The 24,243-nt window shown below is 37.1% G+C and overlaps 1 protein-coding gene and 1 pseudogene across 3 annotated transcripts in view; one reads left to right on the top strand and one right to left on the bottom strand.

Moving 5' to 3' along the window:
* Window positions 1-24,243, top strand: part of ITCH (itchy E3 ubiquitin protein ligase) — a 102,408-nt gene that overhangs the window by 64,399 nt on the left and 13,766 nt on the right. For all 3 annotated transcript variants that reach the window (XM_047771278.1, XM_047771277.1, XM_047771279.1), the window contains 9 exons: window positions 3,993-4,121; window positions 5,775-5,847; window positions 6,903-6,974; window positions 10,691-10,779; window positions 13,232-13,391; window positions 13,672-13,805; window positions 14,125-14,265; window positions 23,356-23,476; window positions 23,887-23,991. In XM_047771278.1, the coding sequence (XP_047627234.1) occupies window positions 3,993-4,121; window positions 5,775-5,847; window positions 6,903-6,974; window positions 10,691-10,779; window positions 13,232-13,391; window positions 13,672-13,805; window positions 14,125-14,265; window positions 23,356-23,476; window positions 23,887-23,991 (1,024 nt within the window). The remainder of the gene's footprint in view (window positions 1-3,992; window positions 4,122-5,774; window positions 5,848-6,902; window positions 6,975-10,690; window positions 10,780-13,231; window positions 13,392-13,671; window positions 13,806-14,124; window positions 14,266-23,355; window positions 23,477-23,886; window positions 23,992-24,243) is intronic.
* Window positions 1,906-2,226, bottom strand: LOC125122664 (40S ribosomal protein S27-like; annotated as a pseudogene).

Raw genomic sequence — 24,243 nt, 5'->3', positions numbered from 1 at the left:
CATTCTTCCTATACGCATATCTTTAATGTTCAGTTGCCCCCTCCTCCTTCCTTCTTTTTTTCCCACACCTGTGGCCTGTGGAAGTTCTTAAGTCAGGGATGGAACCTGCGTGTAGAATCAACCCGAGCCACTATGCTGACAGTGCTAGATTCTCAACTCACTGTGCCACGAGGGAACTTTCAGGTTTCACATTTTAATAAGGACTTTAGTCCTACTGGATTAGTGGCTTGCCTTACTGCCGCATGATTTCACCTAGTTACATCTGTAATGATCCTGTTTCCAAATAAGATCACATTTTGAGGTACCAAAGGTTAGGAGTTCAACATAGGAATTTGGCTCGACATAAGTCAACACATAACAATATGTAATGCTGTTGGTTTATCAGACTGCCATGGGGTTCCATTCTGTAGGGAATTTGGCAAGTTCTGTAGTCAGAAGGCACAGTCCCCACAAAATTGTCCTAACTTAAGACATCAGTCACAAACTGGGAGGCTTCCAGGATTGCTCTCACTTCCGTCAGACTGGGTAAAATGTAGGGAGTCTCCTCAACCACTTTCAGGTTCAGTAGCTTCCTATAGAGACTAGAATTCACCAAAACCTATTATACTCACAGCCACCTTTATTAGGGGGAAAGAATATAAATTAGAACCAACAGAAGGAACCAGATGTTTAGGGCAGAGTCTGGGAGGAGTCCACATGTCCCGAAGTGATATGGAACAATATGTGCTTGGTAATACTCAGTAGGGAATCTCACCTTAATCTCTTGAATCCAGAGTTTTTATTGTGGCTTCAATATGTACTGCATGCATGGCTAACCTTTAGTTTCTAGCCCTTCTGCAGTGTTTGGTCTAATACCTTTTAGTGTTTAATTACTCTAGCGGTCAAAGCTGATACAGCATATCCAAAAGCCTCCATCATAAATAACATTATTGACTATCTGGTGTTGAAAGCCCCCAAGCAAATAAAGAGATTCTTGACAGGCAGGACATTCCTGAGGCCTAGAGACCACCTTCCAATAGTCAAGGGCAAAAGTCTCACTTCTGTTTAGGTGTGATTAATTCTTCACATGTGTCATAGGTTGGAGTTTTAAGGCCTTCTATTTTAAAGATATGCTTTAAGTTTAAAATCTATTTCTGGGAGTTTGGCTCAGCAGAAACGAATCTGATTAGCATCCATGAGGACATAGGTTCGATCCCTGGGTTAAGGATCTGGCATTGCTATGAGCTGTGGTATAGTCCGCAGTCTTGGTTTGGATCTGGCATTGCGATGGCTGTGATGTAGGCTGGCGGCTACAGCTCTGATTGAGCCTCTACCCTGGGCACCTCCGTGTGCTGCATGTGTGGCCCTAAAAAGACCAGAAGTAATAATAAAATCTGTTTCTGGGTACCAGCAAAGCAAAACATTTTTATGGAGTTATAATATGTATCTTAAATATATTCAGTTTCTTAAGAAAGACTAAGAATTTCATAAGTAATGTTTTAGTTTCTTTGTAGCCTTCTACTCCTATGGTTAGAATAGACCACAACACCTTTAAGGGCACATGGAGGTTCCCAGGCTAGGGGTTCAATCAGAGCTACAGCTGCTGGCCCATGCCACAGCCATGTCAGATCCGAGCTGTATCTGCAACATACACCACAGCTTATGCAACTCCAGATCCTTAACCCACTGGGTGAGGCCAGAGATCCAACCCATAACCTCATGGTTCCTAGTCGGATTGTTTCCGCTATACCACAATGGGAACTCCCTCCTTGGATCTTTAATGTTTTAGAGCTGAAGTTAAAATCATATTTTTTTTTTAGCCCATAATCAAAACTTAAGTGAAAAACTAACACCAAAATAGGAGACTGCTATTGTGTTCCTTACAAAATTAAACATAATGACATTATCTTGGTAGATTTACTGAACTAATAAGGCTTTCTGCAATAGATCGAAATTCAAGAAGTTGTTTGGACATTAGTGTTGCTTTCTTCTTACCGAACATCCTTTTGTGAGTCTCACCTTCCCTCCTGTTGGCTGGCACAACACTGTTGAACAACCTACACTAAGCACCACTATCTTAGCATGGTTGAAAACCATGGTGATCTTGTAGGAACCTGGACATTTAACATCCATAAAGTAAGAATTTGGACTCTGAAACAGCCTTCTTTTTTATGTTTTTTCTTTTCCTCTTCCAAGGAAGGATGCAGTAAATCTCTAGCCAAAGGCATGTTGGTCCTTTCGCAAGCACAGCCCTTCCAGATCTGTCTAGAATCATATTTTTAATAACACAATTTACCCTGAATCTTTCCATTTTGTTTTCAGGGTAATACTTATTACTGAGCCTGTCTTGCAAATATTATTTCAACTAAGGAGAATTGTTATCTTCTTAAATTTTTAGGTAGTCTATTTTATCTGACATTTGTATTAGTTATAAGTGAATACAGTTAAATATTCTTAACCTATCGACATAGTTCACAAAATACTGTACTAGGCCGTGATTCTCAGCCTTTGTTCTTCTGAAATAAGTACGCTTGAGAAAGTGACCCTCCTATCAGCAATATTGGCTCTTTAAAACAATGAGATTAAATGCCTCCAACTGCTCCTCTTCTTTTTTTCTGATGTGAACTTGAGTATTGCCATTGTTTTGTTTTCTCAATAAAGCCAACAGATAAGAAAATTAATTTGAAATTGTAGAGAAAAACAAACTGGCTAATATGGAAAAAACTTGGAACACATATTATACTTAATTAGCTAATTGGCTGTCATTATGACAGAATGCACAAATACAGATTGCAAGAGGTGTGTTCAGTGGTTCCCTACTCATTTTAGTGTCGTATTTTGAAATGTAAAAATAAATTTCTTAGACTCATGAGTGACCAGTGTTCATTATATTTTGCTGATGTCTTAATTTTAATATGTAATAAATTAAAATTAAGTCATTTATAAGTGCTTGTAATCTAGTTCCTATTTTAAAATTTACATGTTACTTACATGGTGGAAAATTATTGCTAGACACACAAGCTGAAATATTTGATAAACATTGGTGCTAGCACTATGAAGGAAGTACTTTAAGAGTCCTGAAGAGAAGAATCAAAACATGGTAGGAGAAGTAATAATAGGTACAATTTGAAGGCTTACTTCATGAGATTTTTACGTGTATTGTCTTATTTATTCCTTAGTCTTATTACATAGATATTAGTTCCATTTTATGAACTAAGAAACTGAAGTTCAAAGAGTTTAAGGTCTAAAGACTGGTGTTAAAGAGGTGGGTAGGAATAATCCATAGAAGAATACTTGAGGAGTTCCTGTCGTGGCACAGCAGAAACAAATCTGACTAGGAACCATGAGGTTGCAGGTTCAATCCCTGACCTCGCTCAGTAGGTTAAAGATCAGGTGTTGATGGGAGCTGTGGTGTAGCCGTACACCATGAAAGCACAGGGTTCACGTAACGAAGTTGCAGGTAGAGTGAAGAGGTAAAACAGATAGGGACCATTGAGGGTAGAGTATAGAGGCAGAATTCAGGCCAAATGGAGGGGTTTAACCATTGCTTAGTGGTGAATAGTAATATCACTTTTAGTTGAGAATGGATATGTTCAGATTTCTATTTAGTACCATCAACAATAGAGTGTAGAATCAGAGTGAGACTAGAGGTAGGAAAACCAGCTGGATGGCTATTGTGAAAGTTTAGAAGAGATGAATAAAGCCAAGGTAAGGATGGTGCTGGGGATTCACAATGGTGATGAACATGAAAACTTCCAAGGTATAATTGGCAGAACTTGTTTTAGATAGATAGGGAATAAAGGCCAAGTAATGGGGAGAAGACTTATGGTTGATGTACTTGTTGACATGTTTAATGTTCCTATAGGATTTGTAGTAAATAATTGGAAAGTACTAGAATAAATGATTTTTTTTAGAACATTTCCACTACATTTATGGGTGGGTATTTTTAGTTTCTGTACTTGGCAAATAAGCAACTCACAACATTCTTTATTTGTTTTCTATGTTTTAAATAGTCAATTAAATGAAAAGCCCTTACCTGAAGGCTGGGAAATGAGATTCACAGTAGATGGAATTCCATATTTTGTGGACCACAATAGAAGAACGACTACCTATATAGATCCCCGAACTGGAAAATCTGCCTTGTAAGTTTTTCCAATGTTTTAATTAAAAGTAAAACTGCTTGCTGTTTTTAGCATAGGGAACATATATCCAGTCACTTGTGATAGATTATGATGGAGGATAATATGAGAGAAAAAATGTGTATGTATGTATAACTGGGTCACTTTGCTGTAGAGCAGAAACTTATACAACATTGTAAATCAATTACAATAAATTTTTTTAAAAAGTAAAACTGATTCCAGAGTTCCCACATGGCTCAGCAGGTTAAGGGCCTGGTATTGTTGCTGCTATGGCACAGGGTTGTTGTTTTTTTTTTTCTTCTTTTCCTTCTTAAGGCTGTACCTAAGGCAGAAATCACCAAAGGGACAGAAGTAGTCAATAGTGGAGTTTCCTTGTGGTGCAATGATTTAAGAATCTGGTGTCATTGCAATGGCTCAGGTCGCTGCTGTTGCTAGGGTTCAATCCCTGGCCTGTGAACTTCCACATGCCACTGGTACAGCAAAAAAAAAAAAAAAAAAAAGTCAGTGTAAATAGTTCTAGATCTACTAAAGAAATTGAATTCATCACTATTCCCATAAAGAAAATTCTGGCCTAGATGACTAAAGTGGTAAATTTTATTAAAATTATAGGTAATAAGTAATGCCAATTCTATTCACATTTTTTCATAAAATATAAGAGGTTGGGAATACCTCCCACCTTATTTTATGAGGCTCCTGTAACTCTGATACCCAAATCAGACAAAAACAGGATAAGGAAATTACTGACTTCCAAACATGGGTGTAAAAATCTTTAACAAAATAATGGCAAGTTAAGTCCAGCAAGGCGTTCCCGCTGTGGGATCAATGGCATCTCTGGAGTGTTGGGACACTAGGTTCAGTCTCCAGCCTGGCACAGTGGGTTAAGGATCTGGAATCGCTCCAGCTGTGGTTTGCATCTGATTCTTGGCCTGGGAACCCCACATGCCCTAAGGCCATCAAAAGAGAAAAAAAAAATAGTCCAGCAAGATATTAAAGGGTTACACTATTATCATGTAGAGTTTACCACCGGAATGCAAAGTTGGTTTAATATATAAAAATATATTAATATATTTAATATATATAATATGATCAACATACAAAAATCAGGAGTTTTTGTCCAAACTCTGATTGGACCCCCTAGCCTGGGAAACCTCCATATTCTGCTGGTGCGGCCCTAAAAAACAAAACAAAACAAATCATCTATTTTATACAGTAATGTGTATGTTACACCCACTCTTTCAATTCTTCCCTCAACAGTTGCTTTATTCATTTATTTTTTTTTAATTTTTAGTTAAAAAATTTTTTTTTCCTTTTTACAGATGCACCTGTGGCATAAGGAAGTTCCTGGGCTAGGGGATGAAATGGAGCTGCAGCTGCCGGCCTTCACTACACCCATCACTCTATGCCACAGCAACATCCCATCCCTAACTGAGCCACAACAGGAACTCCCCCTCAGTGGCTTTAAAAAGATCATTATTTATTTCTGTTTCTTATGTTAAAATAGTCTTCAGAAGTATTTGTTAAGAAGGAAAAAGGTGGTGTTAGGAATATGGCATACCAGGGCACTTTTGTATTTGACTGGTAAGTACTTAGGGAGTGTGAAATTATGTTTTCCTTAAATATTTTATCATAATGTGTCATATTAACATTCTTTCTCAGAGACAATGGACCCCAGATAGCCTACGTACGGGACTTCAAGGCAAAGGTTCAGTACTTCCGGTTCTGGTGTCAGGTTAGTATTGGGACTGTGTTTCTGTACTCATTTTCTTTTCTTATGTTGCTTATACAGTCTGACTGGGAAAACAATTAACTCAAAGAAAAACAGGTAAAATAGAAGCATTGGAATCTTTCTCCTATTTTTAGGTCAAAGAGATTTATCACTTAGATAATTTATGGCTTATGTTGTCCAGAAGAATAAATTTGAAACCATTTGAATAAGAAAATGTTGCTACTCATTCCAGTACTCATTGTTTTCAGAATGCAGAAATCTTCAAACAAATGAGTTACATTTTCTTTTTTTTTTTTTTTTTTTCCCAGGGCTGGATCCACAGCATATGGAGGTTCCCAGGCTAGGGGTTGAATTGGAGCTATAGCTGCCAGCCTACACCACAACTCAAGGTTACACTGGATCCTTAACCCACTGAGCAAGGCCAGGGATCGAACCCGCAACCTCATGGATCTTAGTCCAGTTCGTTAACCACTGAGCCATGACGGGAACTCCTGAGTTACTTTTTCTGATGTATGAATTATAGCCAGTCCCTTTCATTATATTATTTGATATAAAGGACGTTGATAGATCCATCCATATGTATCCTTTTGGTACATACCTTAGTGTATATTATATATATAGTTATATTTGAAACAAGTGATGAACTATTTCTGACATATTTACTGAATTAATGATTTCGTTATGGGTTCTAAATAAATTTAATGCTTTAGTCAAAGTTTTGAATATTTTAAACCCTTGTACATCAAACTGTTGTAATTAACTAGACCCATCCAAGCAAAAAAATTTTGAATTAGCTTTTTAAAAATAAAATTAAAGATTTAACCCATTAAATAATCATTGTGCAAATGAGATCTTGCTTTCTTGTGTTTCTTCTATATCAAGTGATCTATATTAGCATGAATACTCATAAATGCATGGTTAAACATTATTAAATGTAAATTCGTATTCATAGTCTACTTGTTTTTGTAAAGAAAAAAGTAAGTAAAACTTTACTCTTTTGGTTTTTTGATAGGCCATTTTAATGGTGAAAATTGACTTAAGACATTCTTATATTTCAGCAACTGGCCATGCCACAGCACATAAAGATTACAGTGACAAGAAAAACATTGTTTGAGGATTCCTTTCAGCAGGTACTGTTTCATCCATTAAATGGTTTACCCTATGGCTTCCAGTCCAGAACCTTTTGGTGCTGGCACTTTAAAGTGTTTGAAACTTTTTGACTTGGAGTCCTTGAATTTTAAAGTCTGATCTCATTGCCAGATGCTTTAGTATTCAAAATGTAGGAAGTGCAGACAGTTGTGTAAGTTCTTTGCCTTTAAAATGTCAGAGTAACTTAGTGTTTATTTTCAGATTTCCATTTCTAAGCTCAGTGTTTGATTTGAAATAGATATTTCAGTAAGAAATAGGATTTTGGTAGACAAAAGTTTGGAAATATCCATGAATATTGTTGGATGCAGGTATCAAAGGAAGGGAAGACCATGCTTTTATCTCTTGCATTTTTACAATAAGCATAGTTATTCTTACAATTTAACTATTTTTTTAAACAGTAAAAATGTAATTGGTCATTGATGACAGTATCTATAAATAATATTTTCAGGAGTAGTCAACCAGTGTTTTATTTGTCCTCAGAATCTGAGTTATTTAACATTTGTTTTACAACTTAACCAGCTAACTGCAGCTAAGTATTAACTGACTTTGTTATATTAAAATAACCAGTGAACATATGTATTAAAATGAAAACATCCAGTTCATTTTTATTTTATGGCCAGATGTGGGATGATTCTTTATTATCAAATCCTTAACCATGATTTTGGTAGCTATAGCTTTAATATGTACCAAACTGAATACAAAGGGAAAAGAGATTGTCTGAGATAGTTGACAGTAGCTGTCTACTTATTTTCAGAAACACTGGTTCTTTACTAATGGATTCTCAGTTGTTAAGACTGAAGCCAGTGAATATCCTGCTAAGTAGGAGCAGATAAATTTTTATTTTTTATTTTTTTAAGAAGTCATTTTATTTTCCTAATGTGGGGCTAGATTATGTTTATTTACTCCTTTTCAAAAGAAGAAAACTTATTAAATACACTTACATCTCTGGTTTAAAAATATAATTCCAAAAAAAGCTTTTAAAACAAAAAGCTGTGTGTTCAAATTTAGTACAAATTCATTGATAACAAAACCTGACCTGATTAGACATGAGGCTGTTTATAGTGATTATTTAGCCTAATTAGTGTGAATATTCATGTGATAAGCAGCAATGTGGATATGTTCACCTACAGGTTGCTGTCCCAAGTTTCGATGGGCTTACTATACTGTGGCAAAAACAGTGTATTCACCTTTTTAGAATTAAAAAAATAACCCAAGTTCAGAAATACTTCCGGTCTCAAGGATTTAGAGAAGAACTTGCTAATGTATATTAGTGATGTAACTGGAAGAAAGTAAAAAGAAATTGAGCTCGAGGGTGATGGAATTATCACAAAACTGGACTGTGATGATGACAGCAGAGTTCTTTTTTTTATTACTCATTGAATTTTATTACATTTATAGTTGTACAACAGTCATCACAACCCAATTTTATATTTCCATCCCAAACCCCCAGTGCATCCCCCACCCCCCAGCCTGTCTCATTTGGAAACCATAAGTTTTTCAAAATCTGTGAGTAACTTTTCTACAAAGTTCATTGTGTCCTTTTTTTAGGTTCCACTTGTAAGTGATAGCATTTGATGTTGGTATCTCACTGTCTGACTTCACTTATCATGATAATTTCCTCGTCCGTCCACGTTGCTGCAAATTTCCTTCCTTTTAATGGCTGAGTAATATTCCATTGTGTATATGTACCACATCTTCTTTATCCACTCCTCTGTTGATGGACATTTAGGTTGTTTCCATGTCTTGGGTATTGTATAGCGCTGCCGTGAACATTGGAGTACATATATCTTTTCTTCGAGTCATGGTTTTCTCTGGATAGATGCCCAGGAGTGGGATTGCTGGATCAAATGGTAATTCTATTTTTAGTTTAGGAGCAGATAAATTTTTAGAGCAGAGGTTGACTAAGGTTTTTTTAGAGTCATTCTCTTGATCTCAGTAAGATTCCAAGGCCATTCTCTATCACAGTCATTACCTATTTCTAATTTTCTTGTTTGTAACCAGCATACAGTCATTGAGTAGTCAGTCTCTGGTAGGCCAGTTTTTTGGAACATAACTTGCCAGTCTGTTATGTTCCTAAACAATGCAAAATGCTGAAAAATGCAAAACATGATTAAATGTCTTTTTACCTTTTGAAACCTAGAGAGTTTTGCTAAATGACAGACCAGATGGTGCAAAAACACCATCCGTTGAATAAATGTGAAATAAAAACTGAAGAGAAAAATTCGATTATTTTGGAAGAGTGACATATAGCAAAATTAGCATTAGATGTTCATAATAACTATTAGATGACTTTGGGGGAGTAAGTGTTTTCGTTTTCATAGGATAACTGCTTATGGGGGACATTGCAGGAGAAACATTTTTCCCCCTTCATATTAGACATTTGTTAAAGAGTATTATTTATTTATTTAATTTATTATTTATTTTTTGTCTTTTTGCCTTTTTCTAGGGCCTCGCCTAGGGCGTATGGAGGTTCCCAGGCGAGGGGTCGAATCGGAGCTGTAGCCGCCGGCCTACACCAGAGCCACAGCAGCACCAGATCCGAGCTGCGTCTGCGACCTACACCACAGCTCATGGCAACGCCAGATCCTTAACCCACTGAGCAAGGTCAGGGATCGAACCCACAACCTCATGGTTCCTAGTCGCATTCGTTAACCACTGAGCCATGACGGGAACTCCTAAAGAGTATTATTTAAAGGTATTTTCTCCAGGGGAATAGCAAACAAGATCAGGGACAGCCCAACAGTTTGAAGAGTGGTCACAGGGACAAGGATTACCCAGAAGGACTAAGAAATGAGTAAAACCTGTAACATTTCTCATTTTCATTGCTGTATTTCTAGCCTGTAGTGTTTGTCGAATATTTGTCATGAGCATTGAATTTTTTGTTACATCTGATGTTTTCTTGTTGGGGTGGGATATAATTCATAAACGTGATATATCTGTTTTGTTGAAACTGAGAGAGCCCTAGCACAAGCAAGTCACTTGCTGAGACCTTCTGGATAGATAAATATGGTTGCTCATTCTTATCCTTTCATAAAATAGTGTCATTGAATGGACTTTTTTCTATCCAAGCCCTGTCCTTTTTTTCTCCTAAGAGTAATTAATATTTGCTATGTTCTACTGGCCCAGTTTTGGGCAAGTAATTAAATACTTTTAAAAAGAAAGAACCCAAATGACCTATACGTTGTAGCTCAGTAATGGTACTGTCCTTCAAACATGAAGATGATCTTATTAACCACTGTAGTAAAATATAAAATTTGAATAGTTTTTCAGGTTTCCTCTGAAAATGAGTTCCCAAGTTAATTATTTTCTCTTTCATTTCCAAATTAACCAGTTAACTATTATGTGTACCTTTGGGCTATAAAACAGACCCAAACCTACCCAACCACAAAAGGACCTAACTTTTGCTCATAGCCACAAATTATTCTGCTCTAAGCAAGTGAGAGAAGCAACTTTATGTCAGTAGTAGGATCATTTAAAAGCAAATTACATACTTATAAAGTATATGTACAATTTATAAAATATGGTGAAACTTTGCTGTATTTTCTATATGTGTGGTGTTGACCAACCCTCAGATAACATTCTGTTTCATAGGTAATTTTAAGTTATTTATAATGAAAGACATTTCAGACCTTCTAAGTGGTAGAAGGTGTTTCTACTTTTACCAGTCTATTACTTCTTTTTTTTCTTTTTTTGGTAGATAATGAGCTTCAGTCCCCAAGATCTGCGAAGACGTTTGTGGGTGATTTTTCCAGGAGAAGAAGGTTTAGATTATGGAGGTGTAGCAAGGTAGTGATAATATGAATACTCAGAACTTAGTTCCTTTCCTACAAAGGTATCATTACACTTTGCTTGCAAGTATTATTTTCTCAATTTTCTATTTCAGGAAAATGAAATGTAGCACATTATTATATCTTTATTCTGAAACTATAAAATTTCTAGAAATATCAGTTCAGTGTTACTGCTGGTCGATTCACCCATATTACTCATTTAATCCTTAGGATAATTCTTGAGAATATTTTACAGTTAATGATAAGACTTAGAGACTCACCAGCCACATAACTGAGTTGCACAGCCTAAGTGCAAGCTTTGCACCATCAAACTAGAAGCCGGTGTTCAGTCTACCACCTCATATCTGTTCCACAGAGCATGCAAGGCCATATAGTGTTCAGGTCACTTACCCCATCACAGATTCCCGATATAGGTGACAGTCATTCAATTCCCAACTGAGAATATATAAGGTTGTATAAAATAGTTCAAATTTTAAATTCTCCTTTCTTTATATTGAAGCTTCTAATCAAACTCTAGAAGATAGGCTCAAGCAAGAAATTGCTTTGCTGGAGTTCCTATTGTGGCTCAGTAGGTTAAGGACCTCATGTTGTCTCCATGAGGATGTGGGTTTGATCCTTGGCTGGCTCAGTGGGTTGAGGATCCAGTGTTGCTGTAAGTTGTGGTGTAGGTTGCAAAGGTGGCTCAGATCCAGTGTTGCAGCTCCAATTGACCCCTAGCCTAGGAACTTCCATATGCTATAGGTGTGGCCATTAAAAAGAAAAAAACCAAAAGAAATTGCTTATTTCATAACAGTATATCACACTAGGTTAAAAAATTGCACAGCATTGGCAGTATGTAAAGCCAGGGACTTTAGAGTCAAAATAGGATTTGATCATTTTTCTGCACTCATTAGTATGATTCAGGGCAAGTGTCTTCATCTGTAAAAGAAGAATAGTTTTTTTTTTGTCTTTTTGCTATTTCTTGGGCCGCTCCCGAAGCATATGGAAGTTCCCAGGCTAGGGGTCCAATCGGAGCTGTAGCCATCGGCCTACACCAGAGCCACAGCAACGCGGTATCCGAGCCACGTCTGCAACCTACACCACAGCTCACCGCAACACCGGTCCTTAACCCACTGAGCAAGGCCGGGGATCGAACCCGCAACCTCATGGTTCCTAGTCAGATTCGTTAACCACTGCGCCACGACGGGAACTCCAAAAGAATAGTTCTTTCTACTTTTCTAGGATTATTGTGAAGAAGAAAAATACTGTTTATTAATATGCTAGTTCAGACCCTGAGTCTTTGTGTTGTCACTAACTGGTTGGCTGCATTTTAGTGGTGTTTTCCTAGGTTGTGTTTCATAGCTCACATTCAAAATGTGTGGAATAATCACAGGTACATGGTAAATATTAGTAAAAACATTTACTCTTGTATAAGTTAAAGATAATAAAGGTGAGGTCAATCATTCTTTTTTTTTTTTTGTCTTTTCTAGGGCTGCACCTTGGCATATGGAGGTTCCCAGGCTAGGGGTCTAATTGGAACTGTAGCCGCCGGCCTACTCCAGAGCCAGAGCAACACGGGATCCAAGCCACTGCATCTGCCACTTACACCACAGCTCATGGCAACACCAGATTCTTAACCCACTGAGCAAGGCCAGGGATCAAACCTGCAACCTCATGCTTCCTAGTTGGATTTGTTAACCACCGAGCCACTATGGGAACTCCAATCATTCATTCTTAATTAGAAAATCAAATTGCAGTATTAAAAGTATAAGCAGGATTATAACCAGAGGCTGTAAACCAATAGGAAAAGAAGTCTCAGGCACAGGCTGATACCACATGAATTGCCTGACATTGCCCCTGTCTACTGTTCTACAAGATTCATCCATGTTACATGGTAACTATGATCTTACATTAGCGTTGGTTGGTATTTTCACAGCAACCTTCTCAGAGTATTTTCCTGATTTCTTGAATTAAGTGTTTTATTGCCTCTCTGAAATTGGAAGGTTTTTCCTATTTAAGATTTAGAGAGCAGTGGCACTTAATCAGCATCACTGAGGGGCTTGGTAATGGATGGAATAATGCTAGATTTGTGTCAGCTGCTCTAACCACATGGGTCAACAGTGAATTTTCAACTTGCCTATGTACCGTATTTCATTGATTCTAAGACTAAAATTTTCATATATCTGAAATTGAGATGTGCATCACAATTAGAAAAATATCTTTTTAGTAGTTTTAAGTAATGTTGTCTTTAAAGTTAATAATGTCTTAGAGTCTGAAATAAAATAAGCAGTGTGTAAACATCTCTGTAAAATAGATGTCACTTTACACCAAAGCAGTAAAAATCAACATGAGATTAGAGAACTATTACCACCTGAGGAGCATAGATTCCTGAGAACTTTGTAGTGCTGCTCTTTGATTTGTTGGCATGGTTACTTAAAGATATTTCATCCTAAATTTTCTTTTGGTTACAGAGAATGGTTCTTTCTTTTGTCACATGAGGTGTTGAACCCAATGTATTGCCTGTTTGAATATGCAGGAAAGGATAACTACTGCTTGCAGATAAACCCTGCTTCTTACATCAATCCAGATCACCTGAAATATTTTCGTTTTATTGGCAGGTTTATTGCTATGGTAAGTGCTCGTGGAGAATTGTGTTTGCTTTAATTCAGCAATACCTAAGCATTGTTTCTTTAAAATTTCTCATCTGAAATTAATTTTCTCAACATTTTTCTAAGATTGGACTTGTTATATCTGCCCTTTTCCCAGAAATATTCCATCACAATCATATGACCGGAGTTGTTTGTTTTGCCGGGGGTGGGTGGGGATTGAATGAAGAACTCATCTAACATTCTGAAACACAGTGACTAAGGTATAAAATTATTTTAAATCATTTCGTTTTCCTCTTGTATAGGCTCTATTCCATGGGAAATTCATAGACACAGGTTTTTCTTTGCCATTCTATAAGCGTATCTTGAACAAACCAGTTGGACTCAAGGATTTAGAATCTATTGATCCAGAATTTTATAATTCTCTCATCTGGGTTAAGTAAGTTTGTTTTCATTTAATTTATCAAAATATAGTCTATCTGCTTTCATTATGGTGTTGGTAGCTTATTCAAACCGTAGGCATGTAGTTATTTTACTGATGTTAAATGGTTTATAATGAACTTTCTCATTCACTGGGATTAATTTTACAACAATATACCCAATGTCTTAGACAAGAATATGACTTTAGATCATGATGTTCCAATTTTCTTATTGATTCTTATGTTACAGTTTAAAAATAATTATTTAAGAACATAGTCCTTTAGTTAAAAACTCTTACATGATTAATTAGTGTAACAGTGTTACTTTGATTTGTACAGAGAAAACAATATTGAGGAATGTGGTTTGGAAATGTATTTCTCCGTTGATAAAGAAATTTTAGGTGAAATCAAGAGTCATGATTTGAAACCCAATGGTGGCAATATTCTTGTAACAGAAGAAAATAAAGAGGAATACATCAGGTAAGAGAGAATGCTTATTTTGATATAGTCTCTAGCCTTTCTGTTGGACTTAAAGTACATTAATAATTGCTTAGTAAGACTAGTGGACAGTATTTCAAAAAATACTTGCCTTTTTACTAATAATTATGAGAACTGATCTGTATGTATTAGACTATTTAGGACACAGTTGACCACCTCCTACCTTATAAGTACATTGATAGAGGGACAATAAAAGTGTTGTAGAAGACAACACTTTTATCTGGTTATAGTCATGGAGCAGGAATCTGATATATTTCATTTGAGCGTTGATGGTTGGGAAGTATTCAGTTATGTAGAAATAAGAGCAAAAGTTATGTGCGGAGATATGTAGGCTAGACAAGGCACAAAAAGTAAATAGAGAAGAGTTGCCATGGTCTTTAGTGCTGTCAGGTAGCTCAGAGCTGGTGGCCCTTTCTGTGATGTCCTGCATTTCAGAAGCCAGAGAAAGTGAATCCTTAGAAGATGTGGAGTCTGACAAGTTATGATAACCCTTAAGTGAGCACTTAGAGCTATAGCCAGTGGTAGATGTAGAGCCAGATTATAAGAAATTAAGTACTAAATTCAGTAGTGGTTTATTCTTTTTAACAAGTCTGGCAGCAAAGCCATGAGAAGTCGGATGGATGTTTGTGGATGCAGCAAGTTAGAGAGACTATTTGTTCTGTAGATTAATGCAAACTGTAAACCTTACATAGAATTAGTCTACTGGGTGCTAATGGGTTTTATAATCCCTTTCTGGTATATTTCAGTTTAACCAGAATTTTGAAGATTTTTATAAAGTGGTAGAAAAAAATTTGGTTGTATAGAACTTTGAATTTTTCTCCAGAAGTGGGAGTTTAAAGGGTAGAAGCAGTGCTGGATCACTTTTTAAAATACCAATTCTGTAACTACATTGCTATGTGACATCATGTCATTGAAAAGAATCTCAAAATTGTATGGAGATTGTTTTCATGGGGAATACTGGAAGAGCAGGTAAAAACTTTTAAATGATTGTTTTATTAGTGTATTCTTTTAGACTCTGCATTAGTTCATACCTTTTGTCTCAAGAGTTGTTAGTTCACTCGCATCCTCTCAACACCAATTCTATCAGATTAGCATGAGATTTCATATTACTACTTCTTGAGATTTAGTTTCTGGGTCTCTTGCCTACCTTTCTACTTTAAAATATTTAATGTGTCCTTTCCAGATTTCTTGTGATTAGTCTTTGAATTGTATATCTTCCACCATCTTTTTTTTTTTTTTGGTCTTTTTCAATCCTTTGTCTTTCTGTTCAAAGTATATTTCTTGGAGTTCCCATTGTGGCTCAGCAGGTTAAGAATCCAACTAGTGTTCATGAGGTTATGGGTTCCATCCCTGGTCTCACCCGGTTACTTAAAGGAACTGTGTTGCTGTGAGCTGTGGTGTAGGTTGCAGATGTGACTTGGATCTGGCATGGTTGTGGCTGTGGCTGTGGCTGGCAGTTCCAAATCAACTCCTAGCTTGGGAACTTCCATGTGCTACAGATGTGCCCCCCAAAAGTATGTTTCTTATTCGTAGCATATTCTTTTTTTTTTCTTTTTTACATATATGATTTTTTTTCATTATAGGTGGTTTATAGTGTTCTGTCAAGTTTCTACTGTACAGCATGGTGACACAGTTACACATACATATATGGATACCTTTTTCATATATTATCATGCTCCATTATAAGTGACTAGATACAGTTCCCAGTGCTACACAACATTGCTTATCCATTCCAAAAGCAATAGTCTGCATCTATTAACTCCAAGTTTCCAGTCCATCCCACTCCCTCCTCCTCCCCCTTAGCAACCACGAGTCTATTCTCCCAAGTCCATGATTTTCTTTTCTGTGGATAGGTTCATTTGTGCCATACATTAGATTCCAGATATAAGTGATAATCATATGGTATTTGTCTTTCTCTTTCTGACTTACTTCACTCAGTATGAGAGTCTCTAGTTCAATCCATGTTGCCGCAAATGGCATTGTTTTGTTCTTTTTCATGGCTGAGTAGTATTCCATTGTGTGTATATACCCCGTCTTCCTAATCCAGTCATCTGTCATGGACATTGAGGTTGTTTCCATGTCTTGGCTATTGTGAATAGTGCTGCAGTGAATGCGGGTGCATGTGTCTTTTTCAAGGGAAGTTTTGTCCTCATATATGCCCAAGAGTGGGATTGCTGGGTCATATGGTAGTTCTGTGTGTAGTTTTCTAAGGTACTTCCATACTGTTTTCCATAGTGGTTGTACCAGCTTACATTCCCACCAACAGTGCAGGAGATTCCCTTTTCTCTACACCCCCTCCAGCATTTATTTGTGGACTTATTAATGATGGCCATTCTGACTAGTGTGGGGTGGTATCTCATGGTAGTTTTGATTTGCATTTCTCTAATAATCAGTGATGTTGAGCATTTTTTCATGTGTGTTCAAATGTTGGCCATTTGTGTTTCTTTTGCCTATTTTTCAATTGGATTGTTGGCTTTTTTGGGTTGAGTTGTATAAGTTGTTTGTATACTTTAGAGATCAAGCCCTTGTCAGTTATATCATTTGAAATTATTTTCTCCCATTCTGCAAGTTGTCTTTTAAGTAAGCCTTAAGCATATTCTTAAGTCTTACTATCATTATTCAGTCTGATAATCTTTACTTTTCATTGTAGTTAATACATTTAAATTTAATGTTATTACTGGTAGGATTGGACCTAAGTCTGTCACCTTGCTACTTACTCGTTTCTTATTTTCTTCCAGTTTCTTTTGTTCCTCCTTTCCTGCCCTGTTTTGTATTAATAAGAGTAATATCTAGTTTTCTTTTTCTATCTCTTTTTTTTTTCTTAAGCGCCTCACCTTAGGCATATGTAAGTTCCTGGGCTAAGGGGTTAAATCTGAGCTACCACCATCCACAGCAACACCCGATCTGAGCTGTGTCTGTGATCTACACCATAACTCAAAGCAATGCCAAATCTTTAATCCACTGAGTACAGCATGGGATGAAAGCTGCATCCTCATGGATACTAGGATTTGTTTCCCCTGAGCCACAGGGGAACTCCACCTTTTCACTTTTTTAATGATTGCTTTAATGGATATATGTGTGCTTCCTTAATACTCATAATTAATATTATACTAATACGTTAATGTATGTAACACTAACATAATTAATATACCACTTGTATAATATAAGAGGCTCATAATAATGTAATTCTGTTTATCTCTTTTTAGCATTTGTGCCACTACTGTTTTATTTGTAACCACATAATACCATATTCTTGATTTAAGCAATCAATAGATTTTTAAAGACTTTAGAGAATAATATTGTTTTATATTTACTCACCATTACCATTTCTTACTCTCATCATTTCTTTCTGCAGATTCATTTCCCTTCAGCTTTGTAAACTTTATCTTTTCTCTTAATGTGTGCCTGGTGGCAGTAAATTCTCAGCTTTAATTGAGAAACATCTGGTTATATCACCTTCAGTTTTTTTTTTTTTTGGTTCTGCCTTACAAATTTTATTTTTATTTATTTATTTATTATTTATTTTTTTTATTTGTGCTTTTTTTTAATTACTCAAATGAATTTATCACATCTGTGGTTGTATAATGATCATAACAATCTGATTTCACAGGATTTCCATCCCACAGCCCAAGTACATCCCCCCACCCCCTAAACTGTCTCCTCTGGAGACCATAAGTTTTTCAATGTCTGTGAGTCAGCATCTGTTCTGCAAAGAAGTTCCATCTGTCCTTTTTTCAGATTCCATATGTCAGTGAAAGCATTTGATGTTGGTGTCTCATTGTACGGCTGACTTCACTTAGCATGATAATTTCTAGGTCCATCCATGTTGCTAAGAATGCCAGTATTTTGTTCTTTTTAATGGCTGAGTAATATTCCATTGTGTATATGTTCCACATCTTCTTGATCCATTTCTCTGTCGATGGACATTTAGGTTGTTTCCATGTCTTAGCTATTGTAAATAGTGCTGCAGTGAACATCGGAGTGCATGTGTCTTTGCGAGTCGTGATTTTCTCTGGTTAAATGCCCAGGAGTGGGATTGCTGGATTAAATGGTAGTTCTATTTTGAGTATTCTGAGGAATCTCCATACTGTTTCCACAGTGGTTGCACCAATTTACAATCCCACCAACAGTGTACTAGTGTTCCTTTTTCTCCACACCCTCTCCAGCACTTACTGTTTGTAGTCTTTTTGATGATGGCCATTCTGGCTGGTGTAAGGTGGTACCTCAGAGTAGTTTTGATTTGCATCTCTCTAATCGTGAGTGATGTTGAACATCCTTTCATGTGTAACTCGGCCATCTGTATGCCTTCTTTGGAGAACTGTCTGTTTAGATCTTCTGCCCATTTTTGGATGGGGTTTTTTGTTTTTTTGGTATGGAGCTGCAGAAGGTGTTTATAAATTTTGGAGATGAATCCCTTGTCCCTCAATTCACTTGCAAAGATTTTTCTCCCATTCTGTGTGTTGTCTTTTTGTGTTGTTTAGGGCTTCCTTTGCTGTGCAGAAAGTTTGAAGTTTGATTAGGTCCCATTTGTTCATTTTCTTTTTATTGTCAATACTCAGAGGTGGTTCTAAGAAGATGTTGCTGTTGTTTATGTCAGAGAGTGTTTGGCCTGTGTTTTCCTCTAAGAGTTTTATAGTGTCTGGTCTTATATCTAGGTTGTTAATCCATTTTGAGTTTATTTTTTGTGTATGGTGTTAGGGAATGTTCTAATTTCATTCTTTTCCATGTGGCTGTCCTGTTTTCCCAGCACCACTTATTGAACAAGCTGTCCTTGCCTTCTTTGTCATAGATTAGTTGGCTGTAGGTGTGTGGGTTTAATTCTGGGCTTTCTATCCTGTTCCACTGATCTATATTTCTGTCTTTGTGCCAGTACCATGTGGTTTTGATGATTGTTGCTCTATAGTATAGTCTATATCACCTTCAGTTCTGAAGGATATTTTCACTAGATTTAGAAATCTAGGATTATAATTTTTACTTTTTTAAGCACTTTTTCCCAATGATGTCATTACATTGTTGGCTTCTATTTTTGATTATGTGAGCCATTGTATTTATTTTGTGAATAAAATGTTTTTCTGTGACATTTAAAAGAGTTTCTCTCTCTCTCTCTCTCTTTTTTTCCCCCCGGCTATACCTGCAGCATGTAAAAGTTCCTAGGCCAAGGATCAGACCTGCACCACAGTTGTGAACTGTGTCACAGCTGCAGCAACTACAGATCCTTCACCTGCTGTATCACATGGGAACTTTCAAAAGATTTTATTTGTATGGTTTTTTGTTTTTGTTTTTTCTCTTTTCATGGCCACCCCTGTGGAAGTTCCCAGGCTAGGGTCAAATGAGAGCTGCAGCTGCCAGCCTCTGTTACAGCAAGACCAGATCCAAGGCACATCTGTGACCTATGCTGTAGCTTGAGGCAACATGGGGCCCATTGAGCACGGCCAGGGATCAAACCTGGGGAGTTTCTGTGTTAAGAATCTTCATCTTGGAGTTCCCATCGTGGCTCAGTGGTTAACGAATCCGACTAGGAACCATGAGGTTGCAGGTTTGATCCCTGGCCTTGCTCAATGGGTTAAGGATCCGGCGTTGCCATGAGCTGTGGTGTAGGTTGCAGACGCTGCTCTGATCCCATGTTGTGTGGCTCTGGTGTAGGCCAGCAGCTACAGCTCCAATTCGACCCTAACCTGGGAACCTCCATATGCCACGGGATCGGCCCTAGAAAAGGCAAAAAGACAAAAAAAAAAAAAAGAATCTTCGTCTTTTCATAAATTCTGTCCATCTAATCCTATAGATTCTTTAATACATTTTTAATAGCTTTTATAAAATAAAAAGGGAGAGGGACCCAAATCAATAAAATCAGAAGTAAAAAAGAAGTTACAACTGACACCATAAAATAAAAGGTCACAAGAGATTACTATGACCAATTACTACAAGTATTATTACTACCAATAAAATGGCCAACAACAAAGAAGTGGACAAATTTTAGAAAGGTACCATCTCCCAAAGCTTAACAAGGAAAAATTAGAAAATATGAACATACAAATTACCAGTACCGAAATTGAATCAGTAATTTGATTCAGAAGTCCAGGACCAAATGGCTTCACAGGGGAATTCTACCAAATATTTAGAGAAGAGTTATTTAGTATCTTAGCTTTCTGAAACCATTCCAAAAAATTATATAGAAAGGAACACTTTTGAACTTATTCTGTGTGGCCATTTATCCCTTTGATACCAAAACCAGTCAAAGATATCACAAGAAAAGGTAGCTATTAGCTAATAGCTTTTATTTATTTCTGGCTGCACCTAGGGTATATGGAAATTCTGGGGCCACAGATCAATCCTGTGCCACATCAGTGACAATGGAGGATCCTTAATCAAATGCACCACCTGGGAACTCCCAGGCTAATACCTTTTCAAAAGTCTTTACCAGGAATTCCTGTTTTGGCTCACTGGGTGAGGGGACCCGAAGTAGTCTGCATGATGATGCAGGTGGGTTGGAGATCTGGTGTTGCCACAAGCTGTGGCCTAGGTCTTGGGGGTGACTTGAATCTGAAGTTGCTATGGCTGTGTCATGGACCTCAGCTGCAGGTCTGATTCAGCCCCTCCCTAGCCTATAGCTTCCATACGCCACACGTGCATTTGTAAGGAGAAAAAAAAAAAAAAAAACAAAACATCTTTACTAACTCAACATTGGGCCTTATTTTATGTTTTTTTTTTTCTCTTATGAGTCACGTTTGTTTTCTTTTTCTTTCTTTCTTTTTTTTTTTGCTTCTTTGCGTAGATGCTGTTTTTTTTGTGGTTTTTTTTTTTGTCTTTTTGTCTTTTGTCTGTTGTTGTTGTTGTTGCTATTTCTTCGGCCGCTCCCGCGGCATATGGAGATTCCCAGGCTAGGGGTTGAATCGGAGCTGTAGCCACCGGCCTACGCCAGAGCCACAGCAACTCGGGATCCGAGCCGCGTCTGCAACCTACGCCACAGCTCACGGCAACGCCGGATCGTTAACCCACTGAGCAAAGGCAGGGACGGAACCCGCAACCTCATGGTTCCTAGTCGGATTCGTTAACCACTGCGCCACGACGGGAACTCCAGATGCTGTTTTTTAATTGTGGATGATACATGGTAGAGACTCTGAATTCCTTCCCCCCCCCCCCTTTGGTGAATACTGAGTTTTCTTTTGACAGGCAGTTAACCTTGTGTGCAGATCACATTGATTGTGGAGAAGCTTGTTAGAGCACATCTATTTCCATTTTGCTTTTAATTCCCAGAAAAATCTTTATTCCTCAAACATTGTTCATACTCCTTACAGTGGAAAGCCCTAGGTGTTTTCCATTTAACTTTATGAGAGTTAAACTCCTAAATTGTGTGTCTCTAGCATATGGCTGATGAAATTTTTGCTTGGGTCTTTGGCTTTCCAGTTGCTGCATTGCATCGGTTTCCTTGGTGTCTTATCATGCTACACATGTATTTATGAGTCATCTAAGGTTTTAAAGTATATTTCTGCGCAAATTTGGGAGTTTCTTTGTTTTCTTTCTTTCAGAGATTTTTCTATAGCCACCACCATCCTCATGTCTTCTTAGACCAATAATACTCTATTTTAGTTTGAGTTTCATTTCCATGTTTTCTAAGAATCATATCCCCACCAGTTTCTGCCTCTTTTTGTTTCTCTTTCATATCTTCAAACATTTTTTAAAATTTGCCCAGTGTTTATAATCATAATCAGTTTTAATTAACTTTAGGACTGTCATTGTCTCCACTTATCATCAAGTAATCAAATGCCTAAAGTACATGTTTGCTTATTAACATCATTAAGAAGTAAACATTTAAAATGTCTGTATTTGATGCGATTTTTTTTTTTTGTCTTTTTAGTGACACACCAGCAGCATATGGAGGTTCCCAGGCTAGGGGTTGAATCAGAGCTGTGGCTGCCAGTCTATACCATAGCCAATGTAGGATCCAAGCCGAATCTGCAACCTACACCATGTCTTACGGCAACACTGGATCCTTAACCCATTTAGCAGGACCAGGGATTGAACCCACGTCCTCATGGATGCTAGTCAGATTCGTTTCCACCGATCTACAACGGAAACTCCTGATGTGATTTTTTAACTCTGTTAATGTGTATATTTGTAGATGCAGATTACAAGAACGTCAAAAGTTTAAATCTGCTATATTTAGTGCAAACCATTTTTCATTAAGAATACTTTTATCCAGTAGTGTCTCAGTGGGATAAGGATCCAGCATTACCACTGCTGTGCCTCTGATTACTGCCATGGCATGGGTTCGATCCCTGGCAAGAACTTTTTCAAGCCATGGGAGTGGGAGTGCTCCCCCCCCTCCCCAAAAAAGTGCCATCCAAAAAAAATTGCTTGGGGGAAACCTATAAGTTAAAAGAAGCTTAGATTTTGGCAGTGTAGGAATCTTTTACAGATTCTGATCAAGTCAAGTCAGTATGTCTTAAGATTGAGTTAATCTGTAGACGTTGAGCACTGAATATTTGATATAAAAGAATTATTTTTGACTTTTTTGTGTGATGATAAAATTAGTTATGTTTTTATTAATTTATCTCTATTATTTATTTTCCATTTGGTGTCACACCTGTGGCATGTGGAGGTTCCTGGGCTAGGGGAGGAATCTGAGCTGCAGCTGGTGGCCTTCACCACAGCCACAGGAATGCCAGATTCAAGCCATGTCTTCGACCTACACCTCAGCTCATTGCAGCACTGGATCCTTTAACCCACTGAGGGAGGCCGGGGATTGAACCTGCATCCTTATGGATACTACTTGGGTTCTTAACCCACTGAGCCACAGCAGAAAGTCCCTAGTTTTCTAAATGAGAGCTCATCTTCTAGAAATATATACTGAAAAGTTTGTTTTAAATGAAATTGTGTGCTATCTAGGGTATGGATGGGACATAATGAATTAAATTAGTATTGTATTAAAGTTGAGATATCTGTACATGGGGTTTACTTTACTTTTATGTATGACAGTTTTCATAAAAATGTTTTTAAAAGTTATTTTTATACTCAGATTTTAAAGGTAAAAATCTAAACTTCCTCATAGCTTTTTTTATATTCATTTACCAGAATGGTAGCTGAATGGAGGTTGTCTCGTGGTGTTGAAGAACAGACACAAGCTTTTTTTGAGGGTTTTAATGAAATCCTTCCCCAACAGTATTTGCAGTACTTTGATGCAAAGGAATTGGAGGTAATGAGTTCTTCATCTGTAGCACGCTGGTAAATGATGTCTTCAGGTGTCTACTTTCACCTTGCTTTGCCGTCTTTTCAGTGGCAATAGTATTTTTTATTCTGGCTGGATGTTTCTGAAATAGCCCCCGGTATTTAAAAGTGTTAGCAAAAAAAAGGCTTTTAGAACCTCTGTCCAGTGAGTGACTGACTAAATATGTGTATATGTGACACCAAACATCGAAACTCAACTTTCCTAAGTATAATAGATGAGATTTTGATAAAATTCTTGATAAACCGTTTACAAGCCAAAGTCCCCTGATTAATCTTTTGAAAGTTGTTTACTACTACTCTTTTCTTACCTATATCTAGCATTTTTATGAAGCTTGTTTAGTTACCTAAAGAAACCATTTTTCTTTTTCATTTTTAAAGGTCCTTTTATGTGGAATGCAAGAGATTGATTTGAATGACTGGCAAAGACATGCCATCTACCGTCATTACACTAGGACAAGCAAACAAATCATGTGGTTTTGGCAGGTTTGTCCCAGTTTATTTCTTTTGGAAGACATGCCATAAATTTTTAGAATTTGCTTACCACATAGGGAAATACTTCACAGAACAAAATGTACCATTATATTAAGGCTCCTTATTCTATTCTATGCATTATAATAAATGAATACTGATTTAACAGCACTCTTAAAGACTGTTGCCAAATAAGCAACACACACCTTGCATTATTGCCCAGGACCTAAGACAAATCCAGGTGATAATATTCCCTTGCATCTGATC

Source organism: Phacochoerus africanus, chromosome 3, assembly GCF_016906955.1.
Source record: "Phacochoerus africanus isolate WHEZ1 chromosome 3, ROS_Pafr_v1, whole genome shotgun sequence".
In the NCBI taxonomy this organism is placed as follows: Eukaryota; Metazoa; Chordata; class Mammalia; order Artiodactyla; family Suidae; genus Phacochoerus; species Phacochoerus africanus.
Note: the sequence above shows the minus strand (reverse complement) of the source record. Positions and strands in the feature narration are given on the sequence as shown.